The sequence below is a fragment of the Chanodichthys erythropterus genome, chromosome 7 (genome assembly GCF_024489055.1).
Source record: "Chanodichthys erythropterus isolate Z2021 chromosome 7, ASM2448905v1, whole genome shotgun sequence".
NCBI classification, from domain to species: domain Eukaryota; kingdom Metazoa; phylum Chordata; class Actinopteri; order Cypriniformes; family Xenocyprididae; genus Chanodichthys; species Chanodichthys erythropterus.
In genome coordinates, this window is record NC_090227.1 from 25802141 (window position 1) to 25823875 (window position 21735).

Consider the following 21735-nt stretch of genomic DNA (forward strand, 5'->3'; position numbering starts at 1 on the left):
AGGTCTGGGCCGGCCTGTTGGCGTTGCGGGGACCCGGATCACTTCATAGACCGGTGTCCAGTGATGGAGGTGGGGACATTGATCCGGGTCCCGGACGACCTGCAGGTCGCCCCGGTCAGGCTGGTCAGTACCAGATACCAGTGAGTATCAAGGGGGTACATATCAGGCTTTGGTGGACTCGGGTTGTAACCAAACCTCCGTGCATCAAAGCCTGATTTCATCCGGGGCATTGGATACAGGCCGCGTGGTTAAGGTACGGTGTGTGCACGGGGATATCGCGAGTTATCCGTTGGTGTCAGTCGGGATTCTATTTAGGGGTCAAAAGCATAGTGTGGAGGTGGCAGTTAATCCGCACCTCCGGCACCCGTTAATTTTGGGGACGAATTGGCCCGCATTTAATAAATTATTGGGGCATTTATGCTCGGGTGCCTCTTGGAGTAAGTGTACGCGGGGAAGGGAAGTGCGAGTGCAGGCGGGGGAGACTGACCGGGGACCAGTGGTGACTGCCTCAGGGGAACCGAGCGGGATCGGGAGACTGATTCTCTCGGACCGTGATGATTTTCCCCTGGAGCAGTCTCACGATGAGACGCTGAAAAATGCGTTTGAGAGGGTCAGTACGATTGACGGTCAGCCTCTCCAGCCTGGACGACCACTAACTTATCCCTATTTTGCGATTATTAAAGATAGGTTGTATCGAGTGACCCAAGACACTCAATCAAAGGAAGATACAACCCAGTTGTTAGTACCAAAGAGCCGCAGGGAAATGCTTTTCCATGCGGCTCACTCCAACCCAATGGCTGGACACTTAGGACAAACAGCGACACTAAATCGCCTCATGACCCGATTCTTTTGGCCGGGCAGCTGGTAAATCCTCCGGCCACTCCAAAAGCGCCTTTGCGCCCCCTTCCATTAATGCAGGTCCCCTTCGAACGAATTGGCATGGACCTCATCGGGCCATTAGAGCGATCAGCGAGAGGGCATCGTTTTGCATTGGTCATTGTGGATTATGCAACACGATATCCAGAAGCAGTGGCTCTCCGCAACATTTCCGCTAAGAGTGTTGCGGACGCCCTCTTCAGTTTAATCTCCCGAGTGGGGATTCCGAAAGAAATCCTCACTGATCAAGGCACGGCGTTTATGTCACGTACGCTACGCGAACTGTACGAATTGTTGGGCATTAACTCGATTCGAACCAGCGTCTTTCACCCACAAACGGACGGGCTGGTCGAACGTTTTAATCGCACGCTTAAATCCATGATTCGTAAGTTCGTTCAAGAAGACGCCAAAAATTGGGATAAATGGTTGGAACCCCTGTTGTTCGCTGTGCGAGAGGTCCCGCAAGCCTCCACGGGGTTTTCCCCTTCGAGCTTCTCTTTGGGCGCCACCCCCGCGGGGTGTTGGATGTCCTAAGAGAATCTTGGGAGGACGGACCGTCTCAATCAAAAAATGAAATTCAGTATGTGCTGGACTTGAGAACAAAACTCCACACTTTGGGGCGGCTATCTATGGAGAATTTGTTACAAGCCCAGGACAGACAGTGCCGGTTGTATAACAGGGGAACTAATCTGCGTAAATTTGCACCGGGAGAGAAAGTGCTCGTATTACTCCCCACATCAAGCTCAAAATTACTGGCGAAGTGGCAAGGACCATTTGAGGTCACACGGCGAGTTGGTGATCTCGATTATGAAGTAATACGGTCCGATAGGAGAGGGGCACGTCAAATTTATCACCTCAACCTCCTGAAAAAGTGGAGTGAGGCGGAATCAGTGATGCTGGCGACGGTGATTAGCGGGGAGGATGATTTCGGGCCAGAGGCGAATGTAAAAAAACAATCCCTCGCTCTGGCCCCGGGGGAGATCACCTTTCGCCCTCACAGCTCACTGATGTTTCCAAATTACAGGCTGAATTTGCCGACGTGTTCTCTCCCCTACCGGGCCGTACTGACCTCATTCAGCACCACATCGAGACAGAGCCGGGCGTGGTGATTCGCAGCCGGCCGTATAGGTTACCTGAACACAAAAAAAAAGTGGTTCAGGCAGAATTAGAGGCAATGCTTGAAATGGGGGTAATAGAGGAATCCAGCAGTAACTGGGCGAGCCCGATAGTTTTGGTCCCCAAAACAGACGGCTCAGTACGGTTCTGTGTGGATTATCGCAAGGTGAATGCAGTGTCGAAATTCGACGCGTATCCAATGCCGAGAGTGGACGAATATCTTGACCGGCTCGGTACAGCTCGCTTTTATTCGACACTGGACTTAACAAAAGGGTATTGGCAGATCCCCTTGTCTCCATTATCCAAAGAAAAGACCGCTTTCACGACGCCGTTTGGATTACACCAATTCGTGACCCTTCCGTTCGGGCTGTTCGGGGCACCGGCTACCTTTCAGCGACTCATGGACAAGATCTTACGGCCCCATGCTGCGTATGCGGCTGCCTATCTGGATGACATTATTATTTTTAGTAATGATTGGCAGCGGCATATGCAGCATTTGAGGGCTGTCCTGAGATCGCTGAGAGGGGCTGGGCTCACGGCCAACCCGAAGAAGTGCGCAATTGGGCGCGTGGAAGTAAGGTATCTGGGCTTCCACTTGGGATATGGACAGGTGCGTCCCCAAATTGATAAGACAGCAGCGGTTGCAACCTGTCCGCGTCCCAAGACCAAAAAGGAGGTAAGACAGTTCCTCGGGCTGGCGGGATATTACAGAAGGTTTGTTCCTAATTATTCGGACCTCAGACTGATCTGACTAAAAAGGATGCACCAGATACGGTCCAGTGGACGGAGCTGTGCCAGCAGGCCTTCACCCAGGTGAAGGCTGCTTTATGTGGCGGGCCGTTACTTCATTCCCCTGATTTCTCTCTCCCCTTTTTGTTGCAGACAGACGCGTCGGACAGAGGGCTGGGTGCGGTCCTGTCCCAGGAGATAGAGGGTGAGGAGCGGCCGGTGCTGTACATTAGCCGCAAGCTCTCTAAGAGAGAGGCTAAGTACAGCACCGTGGAGAAAGAGTGTTTAGCCATCAGGTGGGCCGTCCTCACCCTCCGCTATTATCTCCTGGGGCGGGAATTCACCCTCTGTTCGGACCATGCCCCTCTGCAGTGGCTCCACCGCATGAAGGACACCAACGCGCGGATCACTCGTTGGTATCTTGCTTTACAGCCTTTTAAATTCAAAGTGATCCACAGGCCGGGTGTTCAGATGGCTGTGGCCGACTTCCTCTCCAGAAATGGGGGGGGGGGGGGGGGCTGCAGGCCGGACGGCTCCCCGGCCTGAGTCGGGCGGGGGGGGTATGTGGCGAGGGGGGCGTGGTTGAGCGGGGTCTGCGGCAGGAGGGAGTGTCTGGGGATGTGCGGTGATTGAACGGGTTGAATGTAAATCACGAACACCTGTTTCTCGTTCCAGTAACTGGCGTGGAGACAGGATAAAACGCCAGGAGAAGCAGGAGCGTGGGAGAGAGAGAGGGACTGCTGACAGTCGGACTAAGTGAGCTGTGCTCGTGTCGTGGAGTGAAGCCCGTCCTTGGATGTGGAATTATTGAGTGTGCGTTGCACCGTCTTTTTGTTTATGTGTTGGATATTTTTTCTCTGGTGAGAATAAAGACTGTCAGCAGCCCTAAAGCCGATTCCTGTCCTCTTCCTTCCCATTACACAAAGAACCTTCGTTACAGGCACTATTTACGTCCATAGTATTTTTTTCCTACTATGGAAGTCAATGGTGCCCCAAAGTGGCCTGGTTACAAACTGGTTACAAAATATCTTTCTTTTGTGTCCAGCAGAACAAAGAAATGTATACAGGTTTGGAACAACTTTAGGGTGAGTAAATGATGACAGAATTTTCATTTTTGGGTGAACTATTCCTTTAAGGCCCTTCGGCTTCCTAGTAATTTTAGAGTGCATTTCAAAATTTTAGTTATTACTTACAGGGCCTTGCATGGTCAAGCACCCTCTTATATACAGGATCTAATTAACAATATGGTTTGCCTGTTATTAAATTTGTTATTGATGGTATTTGTAGAGTATATTAATGCATATTTATTTATTCGTTTGATGTTATTTTATTGTAAAGCACTTTGTGACCCCTCCTTGTCTGTGAAAGGTGCTATATAAAAAAGACTTTACTTACTTTCTAATCCGTTTTATTTTTAATATTTACCATGTTTGTGTGCTGCTTTGCATCCCTGTGTGTAATAAGCAGAGTGTACGTGTGTTGTGCACCTGCATATAGGCGCATATTACTAACGCACTCTTTAAAATATTGCGTCATTGACTTTAGACCAGGTTTCAGTTGATCAGTGGTGCAGTCTATTTCAGTTGCCTCAAAATAGTAATGCGCCAACAATGTGCCTGAACACACCTTGTTTTCAGAGCAGCACGTCCATGGGCGCACAAATGGGCGCAAATGCTTTTGCTAAAACACTTGCGTTGCGCCTGGCACCGCATTGCGCTAGGTGTATGATAGGGCTCTTTGTGTTCATTAAAGACTTTAATTCATTTAGGACCTTACGAGGATAATGCATTAACGCATTAATTTTGACAGCACTAATATTTTCAGTTTTCATAATTTTAACTTTTAGTCATTTTGTTATGTGCTTTTGTCATTTTTATTAGCTTTAGTTTTTTCAGCCAAATTTTTATTTATTTAATTTCAGTTTGTAATTTTAGTAGTTAAACTTAGTTGCCAAGGCAAGGCAACTGTAATGAAGTGTCAACAGCGTGTGGATCCATTTGCAGCTTTTATTGTTCACAATAACAGTACAGACAAGGAACAGAGCAATACCGTAAACAGGCAAGGGTTGGGGCTGGCAGCGGAGAATCAGTATCTAGTCACAGGCAGAGATCAGGACAGGCGGCAAACCTCAGAAATGACCACCGTTAAATAGTGTGTGTGTGATGCAGTGCAGGTGGATGTGCAATCAGTCCCAGGAATGAGGGCCTATGGGAAATGGAGTCCGGATGGTAGTGTATCAATATTCTGGTGATGGCTCCCTCCGGCAGTCTGGAGGATGAACCGGGGGAGCTTCATTTGTGACAGAGCCCCCACCCTGCGAGCGGCTCCAGACGCGAGGAGGCGGACGCCAGGGTCTACCACGTGGTCAAAGGGCCGGTCTCTCCGGGTGCGTCCTATGGAATTCCTCCATGAGAGCAGGGTCCAGGATATCATCCGTGTCGACCCAGGATCGCTCCTCCGGTCCGTACCCCTCCCAGTCGACCAGATACTGTAGTTTCCGGACAGAGCATCCGCCTTGGTATTCTTGGAACCCGGTCTATAACTTTAAACTGAAACCGTGTGAAAAACCATCGAGCCTGATGGAGATTCAGGCGCTTGGCGGAGCGGAGATATAGTGAGTGAACGGGTGTTGGGCTCCCTCCAACCAATGGCGCCATTCCTCTAGCGCTGCTTTCATGGCCAGTAGCTCTCTATCACCCACGTTGTAATTCTGTTCTGCAGCAGATAGCTTTTGGGAATAGAAGGCACAGGGAAACATTTTTTCAGGATTACCTTGGCGCTGAGAGAGAATGGCTCCGATGCCAGTGCTGGAAGCGTCTACCTCCACAATGAATGGACGATTGGGACCTGGGTGACGAAGAACGGGTGCCGTGGTGAATCGTTCCTTTAACCCCTTAAATGCCTCCTCTGCTTCTGGTGACCAGTGTAGATAAGATGTCTGACGTTTATTCATGGAGGTTAGTGGTGCTGCTACAGTGCTGAAATTGCGCATGAACCGCCTGTAAAAGTTCACAAAGCCCAGGAACCTCTGCAATTCTTTAAGGGTGCGTGGTTTTGGCCAGTCAAGAACGGCTTTTACTTTGGTGTCATCCATGGCTACCCCCTTCTCGACTAATCACATACCCCAGGAAGGAGGTGGAGGTCTGATGAAACTCGCACTTCTCTGCTTTTGCGTACAATTGGTGTTGAATGAGTCTTTGTAATACAGCTCGAACGTGTTGAATATGTTCTTCTAGAGTCCTGGAGTATATGAGGATGTCATCAATGTACACTATAACCCAGCGGTTAAGCATGTCTCTGAACACATCGTTGATGTATGATTGGAATACTGAGGGACTGTTGGACAGGCCGAAAGGCATCACAAGGGTCTCGTACTGGCCGGTGGTCGTGGAGAAAGCTGTCTTCCACTCGTCCCCCTCTCCTATGCAAATGAGGTTATAAGCACAGCGGAGATCAAGCTTGGTAAAGTATTCGGCCTGACGGAGCTGTTCGAGGGGGGCAGGTACTAGTGGCAGGGGATAGCAAAATTTGACAGTAATGTCATTTAGACCTCGGTAGTCAATACAGGGCCGTAGACCTCCGTCTTTCTTCTTAACAAAAAAGAAGCCAGATGAGGCGGGTGATGTGGATGGCCGGATGAATCCCTTAGCTAACTCCTCCTCAATGTAGGCTTTCATAGCGGCGGACTCGGGCTGTGACAGGGGAAAGATTCTGCCCTTGGGAGGTGTGGTACCTGGGAGTAATTCAATAGCGCAGTCCCCGGGACGGTGAGGGGGTAGTTCGGTTGATTTCTGTTTACTGAATGCCACAGCCAGATCAGCGTATTCCGCAGGAATGTCGAGTTTACCAGCCTTGGGTTCGTCCAGTTTGATGGTTTGAATAGGCAAAGGGGTTATTTGTTGCAAGCAGTTCTGGTGGCATGTGACATCCCATTGCCTGATCTGTCCGTCCTTCCAGGAAATGTGTGGGTTATGGGTGCGGAGCCACGGTAGACCAAGGATAATGGGGTTATTGGGTGAGTAAATGATGTAAAACTGGATGCGTTCATGGTGAAGAACTCCTACTTGTAATCCGAGTTCACTGGTGATATGAGCCACTTTTCCTCCTCTGATCGGCTTTCCGTCTAGCGCCTCCACTGTTAAAGGGAAATGACAGTCAGTTTAGGGAGATATTATGTTCGTTGATGAATGTGTCAGACATGAAATTCCCGGCTGTGCCTGAGTCCAGCAGGGCTTGAGCAGTAATAACTTGCTGGTTGGCAGTTAGTTGCACAGGGATCTTGAGACAGGAGGATGAGTAATCGGATGGAGTTGTTGAACTCACCGCTTTGGAGCTGGTAGGCGTGGGTCGAACTGGGCAGTTAACTTTGAAGTGACCAGCCTGGCCGCAGTACAGGCAGAGATGCATCTGCCGTCTTCTCTCTCTTTCCTCGGGCTGAAGCGGTGTGTAGCCCAGTTGCATGGGTTCGGGGTTTGGGCTTGGTGAGGGGTTTATGGCCGAAGGGCTCATCGAGGCTGGTGTGGCAGGCGCCGCGGGAGGCGGTGTGGCAGCCTTGGCTGGGCTGAGGTGTAGGCCGTGTATTGCTTTCACCAGTTCCTCCATTAACATAGTCAAGCGTTTCAGCTGATGATGGTGCATCGCTAACTGGCTGGCCTGAGCGGACATTTGTAGCAGAGCTGCTGGATCACTGGATGGTGAAGTCTTCTGTAATGAAGTGTCAACAGCGTGTGGATCCATTTGCAGCTTTTATTGTTCACAATAACAGTACAGACAAGGAACAGAGCAATACTGTAAACAGGGACAGGCAAGGGTCGGGGCTGGCAGCGGAGAATCAGTATTGAGTCACAGGCAGAGATCAGGAAAGGTGGCAAACAATCACAGATCAGGAGACAGGTAAGGATCAGGGCAAGCGGCAGAGGTTCAAGAGAGATAAACAGTCCGGGTAACAACAAGAGATCAGTCCACAGAAAAATGCCAGTCCAAAGAAGAAATGACCACCGTAGCAAATCAAGACTTCGCGACATGTGTGTGTGTGAGCATGTTAAATAGTGTGTGTGTGATGCAGTGCAGGTGGATGTGCAATCAGTCCCAGGAATGAGGGCCTATGGGAAATGGAGTCCGGATGGTAGTGTATCAATATTCTGGATATTCGAATATTCTTATTTTTGTAAAATAGTTTTAGTGTTAGTAAACAATAACAACACTACTTTGATTATATATATATATATATATATATATATATATATATACACACACTATGACATAATTAATTTAATTAATTAATTAATTACAAATTCATTTACCATGACATTTGCATGGTACTCCAAAGTATTTCAAAATATACCATGGTATTATCATGCTACTTATCCCTTATACAAATCATGGTATGGTTATGGTACAAGCACAAAATAACAATGACAGTACCATGGTACTACTTAGTCCTATTTTTTTTGGAAGTGCAGACACACAATACATTCTTAGTGTACCTGTTTCTTTAGCATGTCAAGTATAGACATCATGTTATGCAGGTTGCTCTCCATTTGACCAAAACGCAAATATGAATCACTGGGGTATCTTTGACTTAATGCTACTTCATCTCCACGGTCTCCCTGGTCTTGCATCATATCCAAGTCTGAGACTGCTGATCCGGTGGGACTGGTCGTTTGGGCTGTGTCAGAAAGGGAGTCTGTAATAATCACACACACACAACCGCAAATGCAAACACACATTATAAAAGAAGAATACATTGTGCTGGGCTTTAATCAAAAATAAAAAAGAGCCCAATTTTTTTTCCCCTGGATAGTTTATACATGTTATAATATGTGTGCATCAGTATTTTTTCTATAATGCAGAAGCATGAATTTATTAAAAAAAAAAAAAAAAAAGCTGAAAAAAACAAAAAGCTGAAAATCCAACTAAACCTTAATCTAATCCTAAGATTTATGGAGCTGTATGACCTTTATTTTCAGCTCTGAAAGTTTCCTGTTGTGAGTGTTTTTTGCATGTGAATATGCATATTCAGATGATTAAACGTAGGGGTTCAAGCACGTCGTTTTTAGGGGTTCCTCACTGTCACACACCTAGCTAGCTGTCACACGTCTCATGTCTTGTACAGTATGATTACAGTAATTTAATTTTAGGATAGAAAGGGTCAACAACCAACAAAACCAGGTAAATTCATAAGTTCATAGGGTATGTCTGGTTTTTATGATTAGCAAACTTAGTTGGACAATTTCATTAGAGACCAGATCACTAACATTATAACTTAGCCTACTGGTCAGCTAACGATTTACATGGTCTGTGTACGTTTTGATAGTTTGTTTTTCAATTTGAAATGAAATGCGCAGAAACAAGAAAACGGTCGTTTCGCGTTTTTTCGTTTGTTAAAAAAAATGGAAAAACTAGATTTTGGCTTGATTTTCGTTTTTTTCGGGTCAGGAATAAAAACCGGAAACACGACTTCAAAACTCGTTTTCCACATGTGGGCGGTCATTACATGCCCCTTTCAGCCGATTGGTCAATGAAATCTGACCCAATGACATCATCTTCAGTTCGTTCATTAATAATTATCAAAAAAGTTGAACTTTACCCTTTGGGTCACTATAACAGGGACATTTAGAAAATGGGCGTGGCAAAATATACTCAAAAACCTAAAAATCCTAAAAGAAAACTCAGAACTTCACGAAATTAAGTGAGCACATGCAGGATATGACTCTAAAGAAGCATGACAACTTTTATGGAGATCGGACCATAGGTGGCGCTATAACTGTTAAAAAGCTTTAAAAAACATATATTTTCAATGGTAAATTGCCTGTTTATATAACTTTGGGTGTGGTCGACTTATATTCAGGGAAGTCATGTCCTTAGACTCCTGGATCCTTGCCGAGTCCAACAATACCAAACATGCTAGATTTCACCTTATGGTTTGTGCTACATTGTGATTTAGCGCTTAAAAAACTTTTGCGAATATCTTCAAAACCATTAGTCTGATCAAGATGAAACCAGTGTAGGAAACATGCAAACTAAGTTGGTTTACTGCATGTTCTAGCCCAAATGTCAAAATTTTGATAAGAAGTGGAGAAAAATTAAATCAAAGTCTCTTAAGGGTCATTTTTTGTTCTCTCATAGATATATATATATATATATATATATATATATATATATATATATATAGATATATATATAGATATATATATATATATATATATATGTAACTTCAAAACAAAATGAGATATTTTCACCAAATTTGACACACATATGTATGGATACACTCCAAGAACACCCAAAAAAAGGGGTGGAGATCGGGCAATATATGGTGCTATGACTGTCAAAAAACCTTTAAAAAACATATTTTTCCTTAGTAAATTGCCTGAAACTGTCATTTGGTGCCAACAGATGGCAGTAGAAGGCAACTAATATAGTTAAAGTTTTTTTTTGTCATGTAAAATCCCTTTTAAACTATATAAATCCTTATAATAACATTAAAATTCACATTTTGTCAAGATTTACCACTTAGATCATTTGACGCATGTTTTTGCAATAACATTACAATTACATTGAGACCTGAAAATGATGATTTTTAAAGGGGAAACCTGGAATAAGCATTTTCTTACCTATCATTGATTACAAATATCCATATCTGCAACATGTGTGTGTAAGCAAATGTGTATGTAAGCACGTTTAATTAATGAAGTTAACATGGAAAATAAACTTAAGACAAAACAGACATTTTAAAATGAAAGTGAGCCAATAAGAGGTCCTTGGCTGCCACCTGCTGTTTAAAATAGTAATTTTGTCATACTAATATTGTTCTATAATTCATATTTAGACTTAATAAAAGCATTATTTTGACATTTACAATCACTTTTTTTCAAAGTGTATCACTACATTTCCATTAGAGTATTGGTTTTAACAGTTGTGTCACGCTGAGTAAAATGAAACCTGAAAATTATGTTTAACTGAGATTTGCAGTATTTCAAACACTGAATCTACTAGAAAATATGTGTGTGTGTCTGTGTTTATGTGTGTGTGTGTGTGTAAGCATGCTTAGTATGTATCACGTATTATTGTTTAAGCCTTTTCTTTCTATGTGTTTGTTTCAGCATACATCATAGCTGTTTCTCTATGATTTCAGTGGCTACATGCTTACAAAAAAAAAAAAAAAATCCTTTTTACGCGAATGTGCTTAAAGGCCTTAAATGCTTGAACCCCAGTAAATGCTGCTTGCATTAATTATTAACTGTTTTCATGCCTGTTAAATTGTCACAGATCCACGGACGCCTCTCATATGCCCTTGTGGAGAGTTCAGCAGTCTGCCAAATACCCTGAAACAATAAGAAAACACATACAGTCAGTTCTATAACCACAAACACAACAGCAATCCATTGCAAAGTCACACTGTCACATGACAGTAACATTGTAAAACAGATAAGCAATGACAACACACTGAAACAGGCATCACTATAATGCTTTAACTGTAACACAGCTGTAAAATCATTTAATATTAACATCAGCACAGTTACTGTAGCATTAACCATAATCAAAATGTAACAGATTATAATATTCCTGTATTCTATTGTGCAAGCCAAAATGTCAGTGTTTGGCTGGTTAAACGCATTTTACTCCAGCCACTAAAAGGTAGCCGTATATTCTGATTGAATCAAATTTGTTGCAAGCAACACATATGAATATTATATTATAGCAGATGTTCTGCCAGTGAACAATTTGAGGGCTCCTTAAGTCAATATTCCTGCATCAATCATGTGCTAATGGATTGCTTTCTCCAGATCATATAGATCACCTTGGAGTCGTCTGATACTTGTTGCCTGTAAAAGATTCAGAAAATTGAGGAAAAACTGCAGAAATATTTGTTACTGTGGAAAAAACAGCACTCACAGACAACCCTGATTTGGGTTTGATGTGGTATTTGCATGCAAGTTTTGATTTTGTTCCCCTCCCTGAAATTTGCTGCACTAAATCAGGGCTGACCCCAGTCTCCGTCCTCCTCTTTTCCTGGTGGTGCGGCTAAATTTGGTTAGATACGTGGCAGCAGTGGCGCCTGCTGTACGGCTATACGTACAATGCACCCTCCTCCGAGTGACCTGAGAAACATTTTCCGTGCAAATATTTCAGCAGTTATTTGTCACATGTCTGGTGTTTCTGTTTCCCCTGTGCATTCCAGCGGGCGGTCCAACGGAGGAGTTCGCCGCATACGTGGAGTGGGTGCTGGAGAACAACAACTCTCCGTTCACTATCTGCCCTGCTGAGGATGACACCAGCACCACTCCACATCCAGAGACCAGCCACCCGCCACCGACTACGTGCACGATGGAGAGACGAGAGCCCACCGCAGACCGCGGAGTTCTACCTGCCGTGACGAACGAGACCGAACCTGAGAGGTCGGAAGGAGTCTTCGCCCCGGGGTGTGAACAGCAAGGTGTGTCTGACCAGGTGCGTGAGCCATTTACATCGTGTGCTGCCGAGGGAGTGTTAGTGGAATTCGAGGGCTGGGAGGAAGGCCCTGCCCACAACCTCACCGCGGTGGATGGGATCGCTATGGCCACTGGAACTTTTTTTGTATTTATTTGAGGTGTTTGAGGAGGTTAATTCCCTTTGTCTCCTTTCCCCGCTGGTTCCGTCCAGCCCTGAACTGCCCGTTTCCCCGCTGGTTCCGTCCAGCCCTGAACTGCCCGTTTCCCCGCTGGTTCCGTCCAGCCATGAACTGCCCGTTTCCCCGCTGGTTCCGTCCAGCCCTGAACTGCCTGTTTCCCCGCTGGTTCCTCCAGCCCTGAACTGCCCATTTCCCCACTGGTCCCATCCAGCCCTGTGTCTTCTTTGTTGCCTCCCAGCCTCCCTCTCCTGCCTCCTCATATTGCCTGCTCATCATTTTGGCCTCCTCTGGTACCCTTCAGCCCCTCTTCAGCTGCATCACTCAAGTGTATGGACCCGATTCGAAGCTTCAGGCCACCAGTGCCACCTAGGCCAGAGGATCTCCTGGCTCTGCCTCCAGCCTTCGACCTCAACTCTCCACCGTGGCCTGTCGAGGCGTCGCCTCCGCTGTGGCTCCTCCCTCCCTCGGCTCCACCGGAAACCCTCAGCCTCAAGACTCCACCGGGCTCCCTCATCCCACAGGCTCTGACTTGGTAAGTCATCGTCCAGCTGGCACCTTCGGTTTCACCTGGCTCCTCCTTCCCCCTGTCTCCTCCTTCGTCCTCTGTCGCACTGCCTCCGTCTCAGTCTTCAGGTTCCCCGACTCCACCTCGGATGCTCGTCGTCCCCGCTCCATCTCGGTCTCCAGATTCAGCAGTGTCGGTTGGGCTCTCCGGCTTGCCAGTTCCACCTGGATCTCCATCATCGGTGGCGTCTCCATCGGCCGTCCCCAGGGTGGCGCCTCTCAACTCTCCACTATGGCATTTCCCGTTCTCGACTCCACCCTGGGGCCTCATCATGGTTGGTCTTTGGACCAACATCTGGCCCCTCCTACTCTAGGCTTCCCCTTGGCTCCTCCCACCCTCCACTCCCCCTTGGACTATTTTTGTTGTTTTGTGTGGACTTTTGTTTTGCTCCTCCACCCTCCTCCAGAGCGCCCGCCACATGTCACATGCCCGCGATATGTCACATGTCTGGTGTTTCTGTTTCCCTTGTGACCTAGTTTTCTCCAGTCTGATTAGTTCATTTGATCCACCTGTGTCTAGTTAATTATCTTATCACCTTGTTTAGTTCTCTTTGTTGTTCTCTTGTATATATACCCAGTGTTCTCCTTCACTCCTTGTCCGTTCTCATTTATGTGTACATGCTGTCATACCTTTTGGAATCTCCTGTGTTTTATTAAAGTATTGCTCATATCGTTATCCTCATCTCTGTCATGCTTTGATATACTAGCTACCGTAACATTATTATGTGTGTTCTGTATTTCTGTCAACTGAACCAGTGATACCTATCATTTGTGAATTAATTATTCTTTTGTCTCGATTATTTCTTTTCTGTGAATTGGCCAAACGCACTTTACTATAGATCTGAGACAATTTGGATTCGTTCGGACCACTCTGTCACTGAATCATCTGTATTTGCTTCTCAGTCAATAACAACAAATACAGAACAAATAAGGCTGTTTTCAGGTGTTTCACTAGTTTACTTTGAACTATGCAGCACGGCCTAGTGGATAACGGAGCGAAAGCTTAAAGGGTTAGTTCATTTATTATTTACCCTCATGCCGTTCCACACCTGTAAGACCTTCGTTAATCTTCGGAACACAAATTAAGATATTTTAGTTGCAATCCGATGGCTTCGTGAGGCCTACATAGGGAGCAATAACATTTCCTCTCTCAAGATCCATAAAGGTACTAAAAACACATCTAAATCAGTTCATGTAAGTACAGTGGTTCAATATTATTATTATAAAGCGACAAGAATATTTTTGGTGCACCAAAAAAACAAAATAACGACTTATTTAGTGATGGCCGATTTCAAAACACTGCTTCAGGAAGCTTCAGAGCACAATGAATCAGTGTGTCGAATCATGATTCGGATCGCGTGTCAAACTGCCAACGGCTGAAATCATGTGTCTTTGGTGCTCCGAACAGCAGATTCGATACGCTGATTCATTGTGCTCCAATGCTTCCTGAAGTCGGCCATCAGTTTTTAAGTCGTTATTTTTTTTTTTTTTTGGCGCACCAAAAATATTCTCGTCGCTTTATAATATTAATATTGAGCCACTGTACTCCCATGAACTGATTTAAATATGTTTTTTGTACCTTTATGGATCTTGAGAGAGGAAATGTCATTGCTCCCTATGTAGGCCTCATGGAGCCATCAGATTTCAACTAAAATATCTTAATTTGTGTTCCGAAGATTAACGAAGGTCTTACGGGTGTGGAACGGCATGAGGGTAAGTAATAAATGACAGAATGTTAATTTTTGGGTGAACTAACCCTTTAAATGAGCTGCGTTTATTCTGGTCCCGGATACCATTATTAAACAGTGTTGCGACATCTAGTGAGATGCGTTTCAATACGACACACACCTCTCGGTTACAAACTATAAATCACTCAATGATTAAACTACTTTTAAATCGGAGGAAACAGCCTCAACATTCCCAACAAGACTGATGAGAAAAACAGGAGAAACGTGCCATGATTGAAGATAGAAGACTTTCACAATCACAAAATCAACACCCTTACAATGAATTGTAGTAATTTACAATGGTTTGTGGAAATGTGGAATATTTATATTGAAAACTATGTTATAGCCATTTATATTCCAATATAGGCTATTTATTAGGTGGGTAGGGGAATATATAATTCATGTATTTGTTAAGGTGTAGTTTTTACCTGTGTTTAGGCGTTTTTTTATAGGCCTATATAACATATCATAATATAATATCATTTGACAGTGGTAGAGAGTAGCCATGTCACTGTGAGAATATTTTCATTTAAGCCTAATAATAAAATGAGGCCTCTGGACAATTAATTTATTGGAGCTTTTGTGACTTCATTCTCGTTTGCGGATCTTTCATTATTTTAGCCTAATAATTATCAAAATCATTTTTACCAATAAGACCCCCCACCAACCTCAACCTTTTGATTTGATAATCTGGCACTCGAATGAAACTACTTGAAGAGCCCTGCGACTAAATGCTTTCTATGTTTCATCAACATGTTTTTAGCAAAAGTTTGGAATAATTACAATTGTTTAATGTTTTTGAAAGAAGTCTCTTATGTTTAAAAAGGCATTTATTTGACACAAAAATACAGCAAAAAACAGAAATACTGTGAAATATTATTTCAATTTAAAATGACTGTTTTCTACATAAATATGTTTTAATTAAAATGTAATTTATTCCTGTGATGCAAAGCTGAATTTTTAGCATGGTACTCCAGTCTTCAGGGTCACATTTTGTGCAAAAAGTAGTTTGTTATATGTGAAATGATAAAAAATACATATTGATACAATTAAGACAAAAAGTTTATGCACATTGTGGTTGTGACATGTCACTGTAACATGACCATTAATGTGCTGAACTACACCTGTGTGAATTTGATGAGAATTGATTTCATACATTCGCTAAAATTCACCTTGGGACCAGTTACTGTCACAGACACGCCAGGCTCCAGCATCCACCAATCACAGCGCACACCTTCCCCTAAGTATTAATCACCACCACCTGCATCTCATCAGCGCACTCATCACCAGCACTACTTAAGACACTCACACACACAGTCACATCCGGTCCGGTCTCGTTCGCATCAAGGAACTTACCTCCATGCTTACCTCAAGGACTCCCATCGCTACTTACCTGTCTCCTGTGTCTCCGTACTACCTCCTGTGCTCCAAGTCTGTGTGTGAGTGTCTTCCGCCAGCATTGTCTCCAGTCTGCTACCGCTACCAACCTGCAAATCACAAAGTACAGTATTATCATCCATTCATTCCTCATTCACTTCTACAACCACTATCTACTCACCTGTTGTCACTGTAACCTCTGCTTGTGTCCAATAAACAACCACTCCTGTTATCTTCTGTCTCCGACTGGTACATATTGTAACAGAAGACCGGACCATAACAGCGGGACACAAGCATGAGTCACTCTGATCCATTCCAGGATTTAGTGGATGCATTTCGGCGTACTTTCACCATTCAACCACCACCGCCAATGCCAGAACCAGCACCAGCCATCATTTGCACACCCACCGCCACTTCCTCCTCACCGCCAGTTTATGCCAGTCCCATGGCCAAACCGGCGCCCTACTCTGGCTCGGCGGAGGATTGCAATGGATTCCTCCTGCAATGCTCCCTGATCCTGGAGATGCACCCGCACTTGTTCCCCACAGAATACTCAAAGGGCGTTTCTAATTTCAAAATTATCAGGAAAAGCTCTCCAGTGGGCCGATTCCATTTGGTCCCAAAATAATCCTGTAACCCAGACTTACTCCGGCTTCATAGATCACTTCAAGGAAGTATTTGGCAAACCTTCATGGGCTTCTTCTATTGGTGAGAAGCTCTATAATTTAAAACAAGGGAAAATGTCTGTTAATGAATATGCTCTTCAATTCAGAACCCTCACTGCTAGAAGCGGATGGAATGAACAAGCGCTACTAACCTCCTATCGCCAGGGATTGGATCCTCGAGTGCGGTTGCATCTCACTGCATACGAGGATACCATCAGCCTAGAACGATTCATCCAGCTGTCAATCCGTTTCGCCACTCGTATGCAGTCGTGTCTCGAAGAACACCGGGGTCAGGCACAGCTCAACACCTTCCTCTGCCGGCAGGATTCCGTCAGCACCCCAGAACCAGCCACCGAGCCCATGCAAGTGGAATCCACATGGCTAACCTCCGCTGAACGGCAGAGAAGGCTGACCCAGAACCTGTGTTTCTGTCAGGACCACTATCGTCAAATATGATAGATAATGCATAGAGTTTGTATTGGGGTATGGTTCTGTTCTGGGCAAGAACTCCCTGTGCATCCATGCAGCCTAGCATGGATAAGAGCAGGGAGAGCAGCAATAAACCCCCCAGGGTAAACAGAACAGGACCAACATGCAGATATCATTAAATGTCATGATTTAACATACACATTTTTCAAGAATTAGTCTGATTCAGGGGAAATAACAAGCCAATCCTGACTGAAGAGAGGAGGAGCTGGGGATGGAGGAGGGTAATTTGCTCCTGAGAAATGCAATAGCTGCTGATAATACTGAGGAGCTTATATATAGATGCCGTAAATAGGTGTCGTATTCCTATAGGTAGAAGCAAGTCACCTGGGAGTCAGCTGATGCAAGCTTGACTGACGTGACCTGCCAGAACTGACGCTAATGCTTGATTTCTGTCAGGACCACTATCATCAAATATGATAGATAATGCATAGAGTTTGTATTGGCGGTATGGTTCTGTTCTGGGCAAGAACTCCCTGTGCATCCATGCAGCTTAGCATGGATAAGAGCAGGGAGAGCAGCAATAAACCCCCAAAACAAACCATATGCTGATATCCCCCAACACAAACTGAGTGCGAAAATCTGAATGCAATTTTTCCTCAAAATGCAGTTACCTGAAAGACCTAAATTTTTTATATATATATATATATATATATATATATATATAAATAAATGGGGGAAGCTTACACCCGTAGCGGCAGCAAATCTGATACAACAAGCATGTTGTAGCGCATTTAGTTAGCGATTTTTATATATCATATATGCTTACACCGTTAGCAGCAATCTAGTCGGGGAAGCATACACCCATTGCCTAATATAAAGTTATTATTATTTTATTTATTTATTTTTTTTTTTCTCTCTTCTCTCTCCTCTCTCCCCTAGTGGCAGCAATCTGTTACAACAAGCATGTTGTAAATCACAGACTAGTATTAAACTAGTGGTAGTCAGGTTGGGGAAGCATACACCCGCAGCAATAGCTCTGAGTTAGATGCAGCATGCAGCTAAGAAATGAAATGCAGTGCTTCCTCATCATGAGCACGATTTCTGCTCCAGTCGGGCCGATTCCTTTGGCTATGAAAGAGAAGAGTCCCATGATATCACACTCCTTACAGGACCATCAAGTTCGACATTGTTAGGGTTGAATAAGAAACCTCTGTATTTAAAGAAAAGCATGTTACAATACTCTGATAAGTTTTCAAGCCACAGACATTTGTTCACTTATCACAGAATGTTGCGATATGATCGGATATCATAAAGAGCATAAGTCTAAGACAACAGCTTAAGATAACATGTACTTGAATAAACTTACCACAGTAGTGCTTATAGTATGCAGCAATGACATTCGGTAACAAGCAATTGTTTAGATAGCCTTAAGATCAGCTTGTTCTAAATAGCAACTAGACCTTTAAGAACGAGCGTTTCCAGTGGCACTATAGCTTTAAGAAAAACGATGTTTACTATGTGCTGCAACACAACAGAAATTTGCACCATGAATCTTTGTTTTCTGTCTCTACTGCAAAGCTGCTTGAATCTGCGATGTATAGCGCTAAACACGGCGATCCGACAAGCGTGTATGTTGCTATACAAACGAAAGCGCCCCGACCAGCGTGTGCGGCGATCAAGCCGGTTGCCAATGACAACAGATAGTAACGCACATCGCCACATTGCTCCTGAGAAATGCAATAGCTGCTGATAATACTGAGGAGCTTATATATAAATGCCGTAATAGGCGTCGTATGCAAGTCACCTGGGAGTCAGCTGATGCTGACTGACGTGACCTGCCAGAACTGACGCTAACGCTAGATTTATATTGTGGTTCTCCTGGGCATGTAATCTCCGCATGCCCAACACGTCCTCCACGCCCTATGGTGAGTGCCATCATCTCTACCCTCCAGACTATGAAACCACTCACCACTACTGTAACACTTACTGCTGCTGATGTTTGCATTCCAGTATCCACACTCCTCGATTCTTGGTCAGCAGGAAACTTCATCTCCAGCACCCTCTGCCGTCAGCTCGGCCTCAAGACCAAGAACACGCTGTCCAACCTACCAGATCCACTCAATAAACGGCAAACCTGTGAGTAGAAGACATGTTAGTCATAGCATTGGACCACTGCAACTTCAAGTCGGACTACTTCATGTTGAGGACATTCATCTGCCGGTTCTGGAGGGTACCACCGCTGACGTGATACTAGGGCGGCCGTGGTTGGAGCAGCACAACCCCATCCTCTCTTGGAAGACGGGAGAAGTCCTGAAGTGGGGCGACACCTGTTTTCCCAACTGTTTCTCTGCACTGCCAGTTCCACGAGCTCCAAGTTCCAAGTCTCTCCTTGTCTGCGCCACTTCCATTGAAAGTCCCCTCGATAAAACACTCCATGGACATTCCATCATGTTACACCCCCTTCAGCGACGTTTCTGCCCCAAGAGAGCCTCCAAGCTGCCTCCACACCAGCCATGGGATTGTGCCATTGACCTGCTTCCGGGTGCGTCAGTGCCAAGGGGTAAGATCTACCCCTTATCCATCCTGGAGGAGAAGGCCATGGTGGATTACATCTAGGAGGCTCTGGCTCAAGGATATATCCGACCATCCACTTCCCCTGCTGCTTCAAGCTTCTTCTTTGTGGCTAAAAAGGACGGAGGCTTGCGGCCATGCATAGATTATCAAGCACTCAACGCTGTCACCGTCAAGTTCAGGTACCCCCTTCCTCTCCGTGGTGCCACTGTGTTCACCAAGTTGGACCTCCGCAGCGCGTACAACCTCATCCGAATACGTGAGGGGGACGAGTGGAAGACCGCCTTCGTCATGCCCACCGGCCACTACGAAAACCTTGTGATGCCCTACGGCCTGGTCAACGCCCCCTCCGTATTCCAGGACTTCATCCATGAGGTGCTCTGGGAGTTCCTCCACAAGTTTGTACGGGTCTACATCGACAACATCTTGATATACTCCCGGAGCATGACCGACCATCGCCGATACGTTGCGGAGGTCCTGTAACGCCTGAGAGAATTCCAGCTCTTCCTTAAAGCCGTGAAATGTTCCTTCCACCAGTCCTCAGTGCAGTTCCTTGGATATAACATCGACCACAGTGGCATCCGGATGGACAAGGGGAAGGTGGCAGCCATCAAGAACTGGCCCACACCCACAACAATGAAGGAACTCCAACGTTTCCTCGGCTTCGCCAACTTCTACAGACGGTTCATCCAAAATTACAGCTCCATCACCAATCCCCTCACAAGCCTCCTCCGCAATAAACCCAGTCTCTGTCCTGGACTCCAGCTGCCACAGAAGCATTTGACACCCTCAAGACGGCCTTCACCACCGCTCCTCTCCTGGTCCACCCTGACCCGGACAAACCCTTCATAGTGGAAGTGGACACCTCCATCACAGGAGTAGGAGCGGTACTTTCACAGCAGCAGGGGAATCCGAGCCACCTCCATCCATGCGCCTTCTTCTCCCGCAACCTCAACCTGGCGGAAGTCAACTACGATATCGGCAACTGTGTACTTTTGGCCGTCAAGTTGGCCCTTGAGGAATGGAGGCATTGGTTGGAGGAAGCTAGACACCAGTTCCTGGTACTAACTGATCATAACAATCTGGAGTACCTCCGAGCTGCTTAAAGATCAAACCCCAGACAGGCCCGTTGGGCGCTGTTCTTCACACGCTTCAACTTCACCATCTCCTACCGACCTGGCTCCAGAAATATCAAAGAAGATGCCTTATCTAGACTTCATGCTCCAAAAGAAAACACAGAAGAACCTGAATCTATTCTGCCTAAACAGATGATCGTCAGCCCCATCACCTGGTCTAACGAGACTCTTCCCTCCTCCAATGTCTCCACCAACACTCCACCGGGTTGCCCACCAGGCTTGCAGTATGTCACAAGGACACGGCGCACTCCACTTGTTCACTCTGCCCACTCTTCACTCGGCACTGGCCACCCAGGGGTCAATGAAACCCTCTCGCTGCTGAAGGAGTGCTTCTGGTGGCCCAACATGGCAGCCATTGTCAGAAGGTACATGCAGGGATGCAAGGAATGCGCCATCTCGAAGAGTCCACGCCATCTACCATCCGGCAAGCTTCTTCCTCTGCCTGTTCCTAATCGACCCTGGTCACACCTAGGAGTCGATTTCATCACAGATCACCCAGCCTCCAATGGATGTACCTGCATACTAGCTGTGGTGGACAGGTTCTCTAAATCCTGTCAACTCATCCCTCTGAAAGGACTCCCCACTGTTATGGAAACTGCTGAAATCATGTTTAACCATGTGTTCCGATACTACAGTATCCCTGAAGACGTCGTGTCAGATAGAGGACCACAGTTCATCTCCCGAGGTGGAAGACATTCTTCTCGCTCCTAGGTGTGACCATCAGCCTCTCGTCAGGATACCATCCACAGTCGAATGGGCAGACGGAACGGAAGATTCAAAAGATTGGTCGCTTCCTCCATACCTTCTGTCATGGCCACCAGGACTCTTGGAACCAGTACCTGGGTTGGGCCGAGTAAGTGCAGAACTCCCTTTGCCAGCCGACTACCGGACTTACACCCTTCCAGCGCGTACTCGGTGGTCCGTCCCCTGGACTG

The 21735-nt window shown here is 45.7% G+C and overlaps 1 protein-coding gene across 1 annotated transcript in view; it reads right to left on the reverse strand.

Annotated features, from left to right (window-relative positions):
* Window positions 1–21735, reverse strand: part of LOC137022913 (kielin/chordin-like protein) — a 99840-nt gene that overhangs the window by 72043 nt on the left and 6062 nt on the right. The window contains exons 3-4 of the mRNA XM_067389382.1: window positions 10973–11045; window positions 8208–8407 (exon numbers count right to left, since the gene is read on the reverse strand). Of these exons, the coding sequence (XP_067245483.1) occupies window positions 8208–8407; window positions 10973–11045 (273 nt within the window). The remainder of the gene's footprint in view (window positions 1–8207; window positions 8408–10972; window positions 11046–21735) is intronic.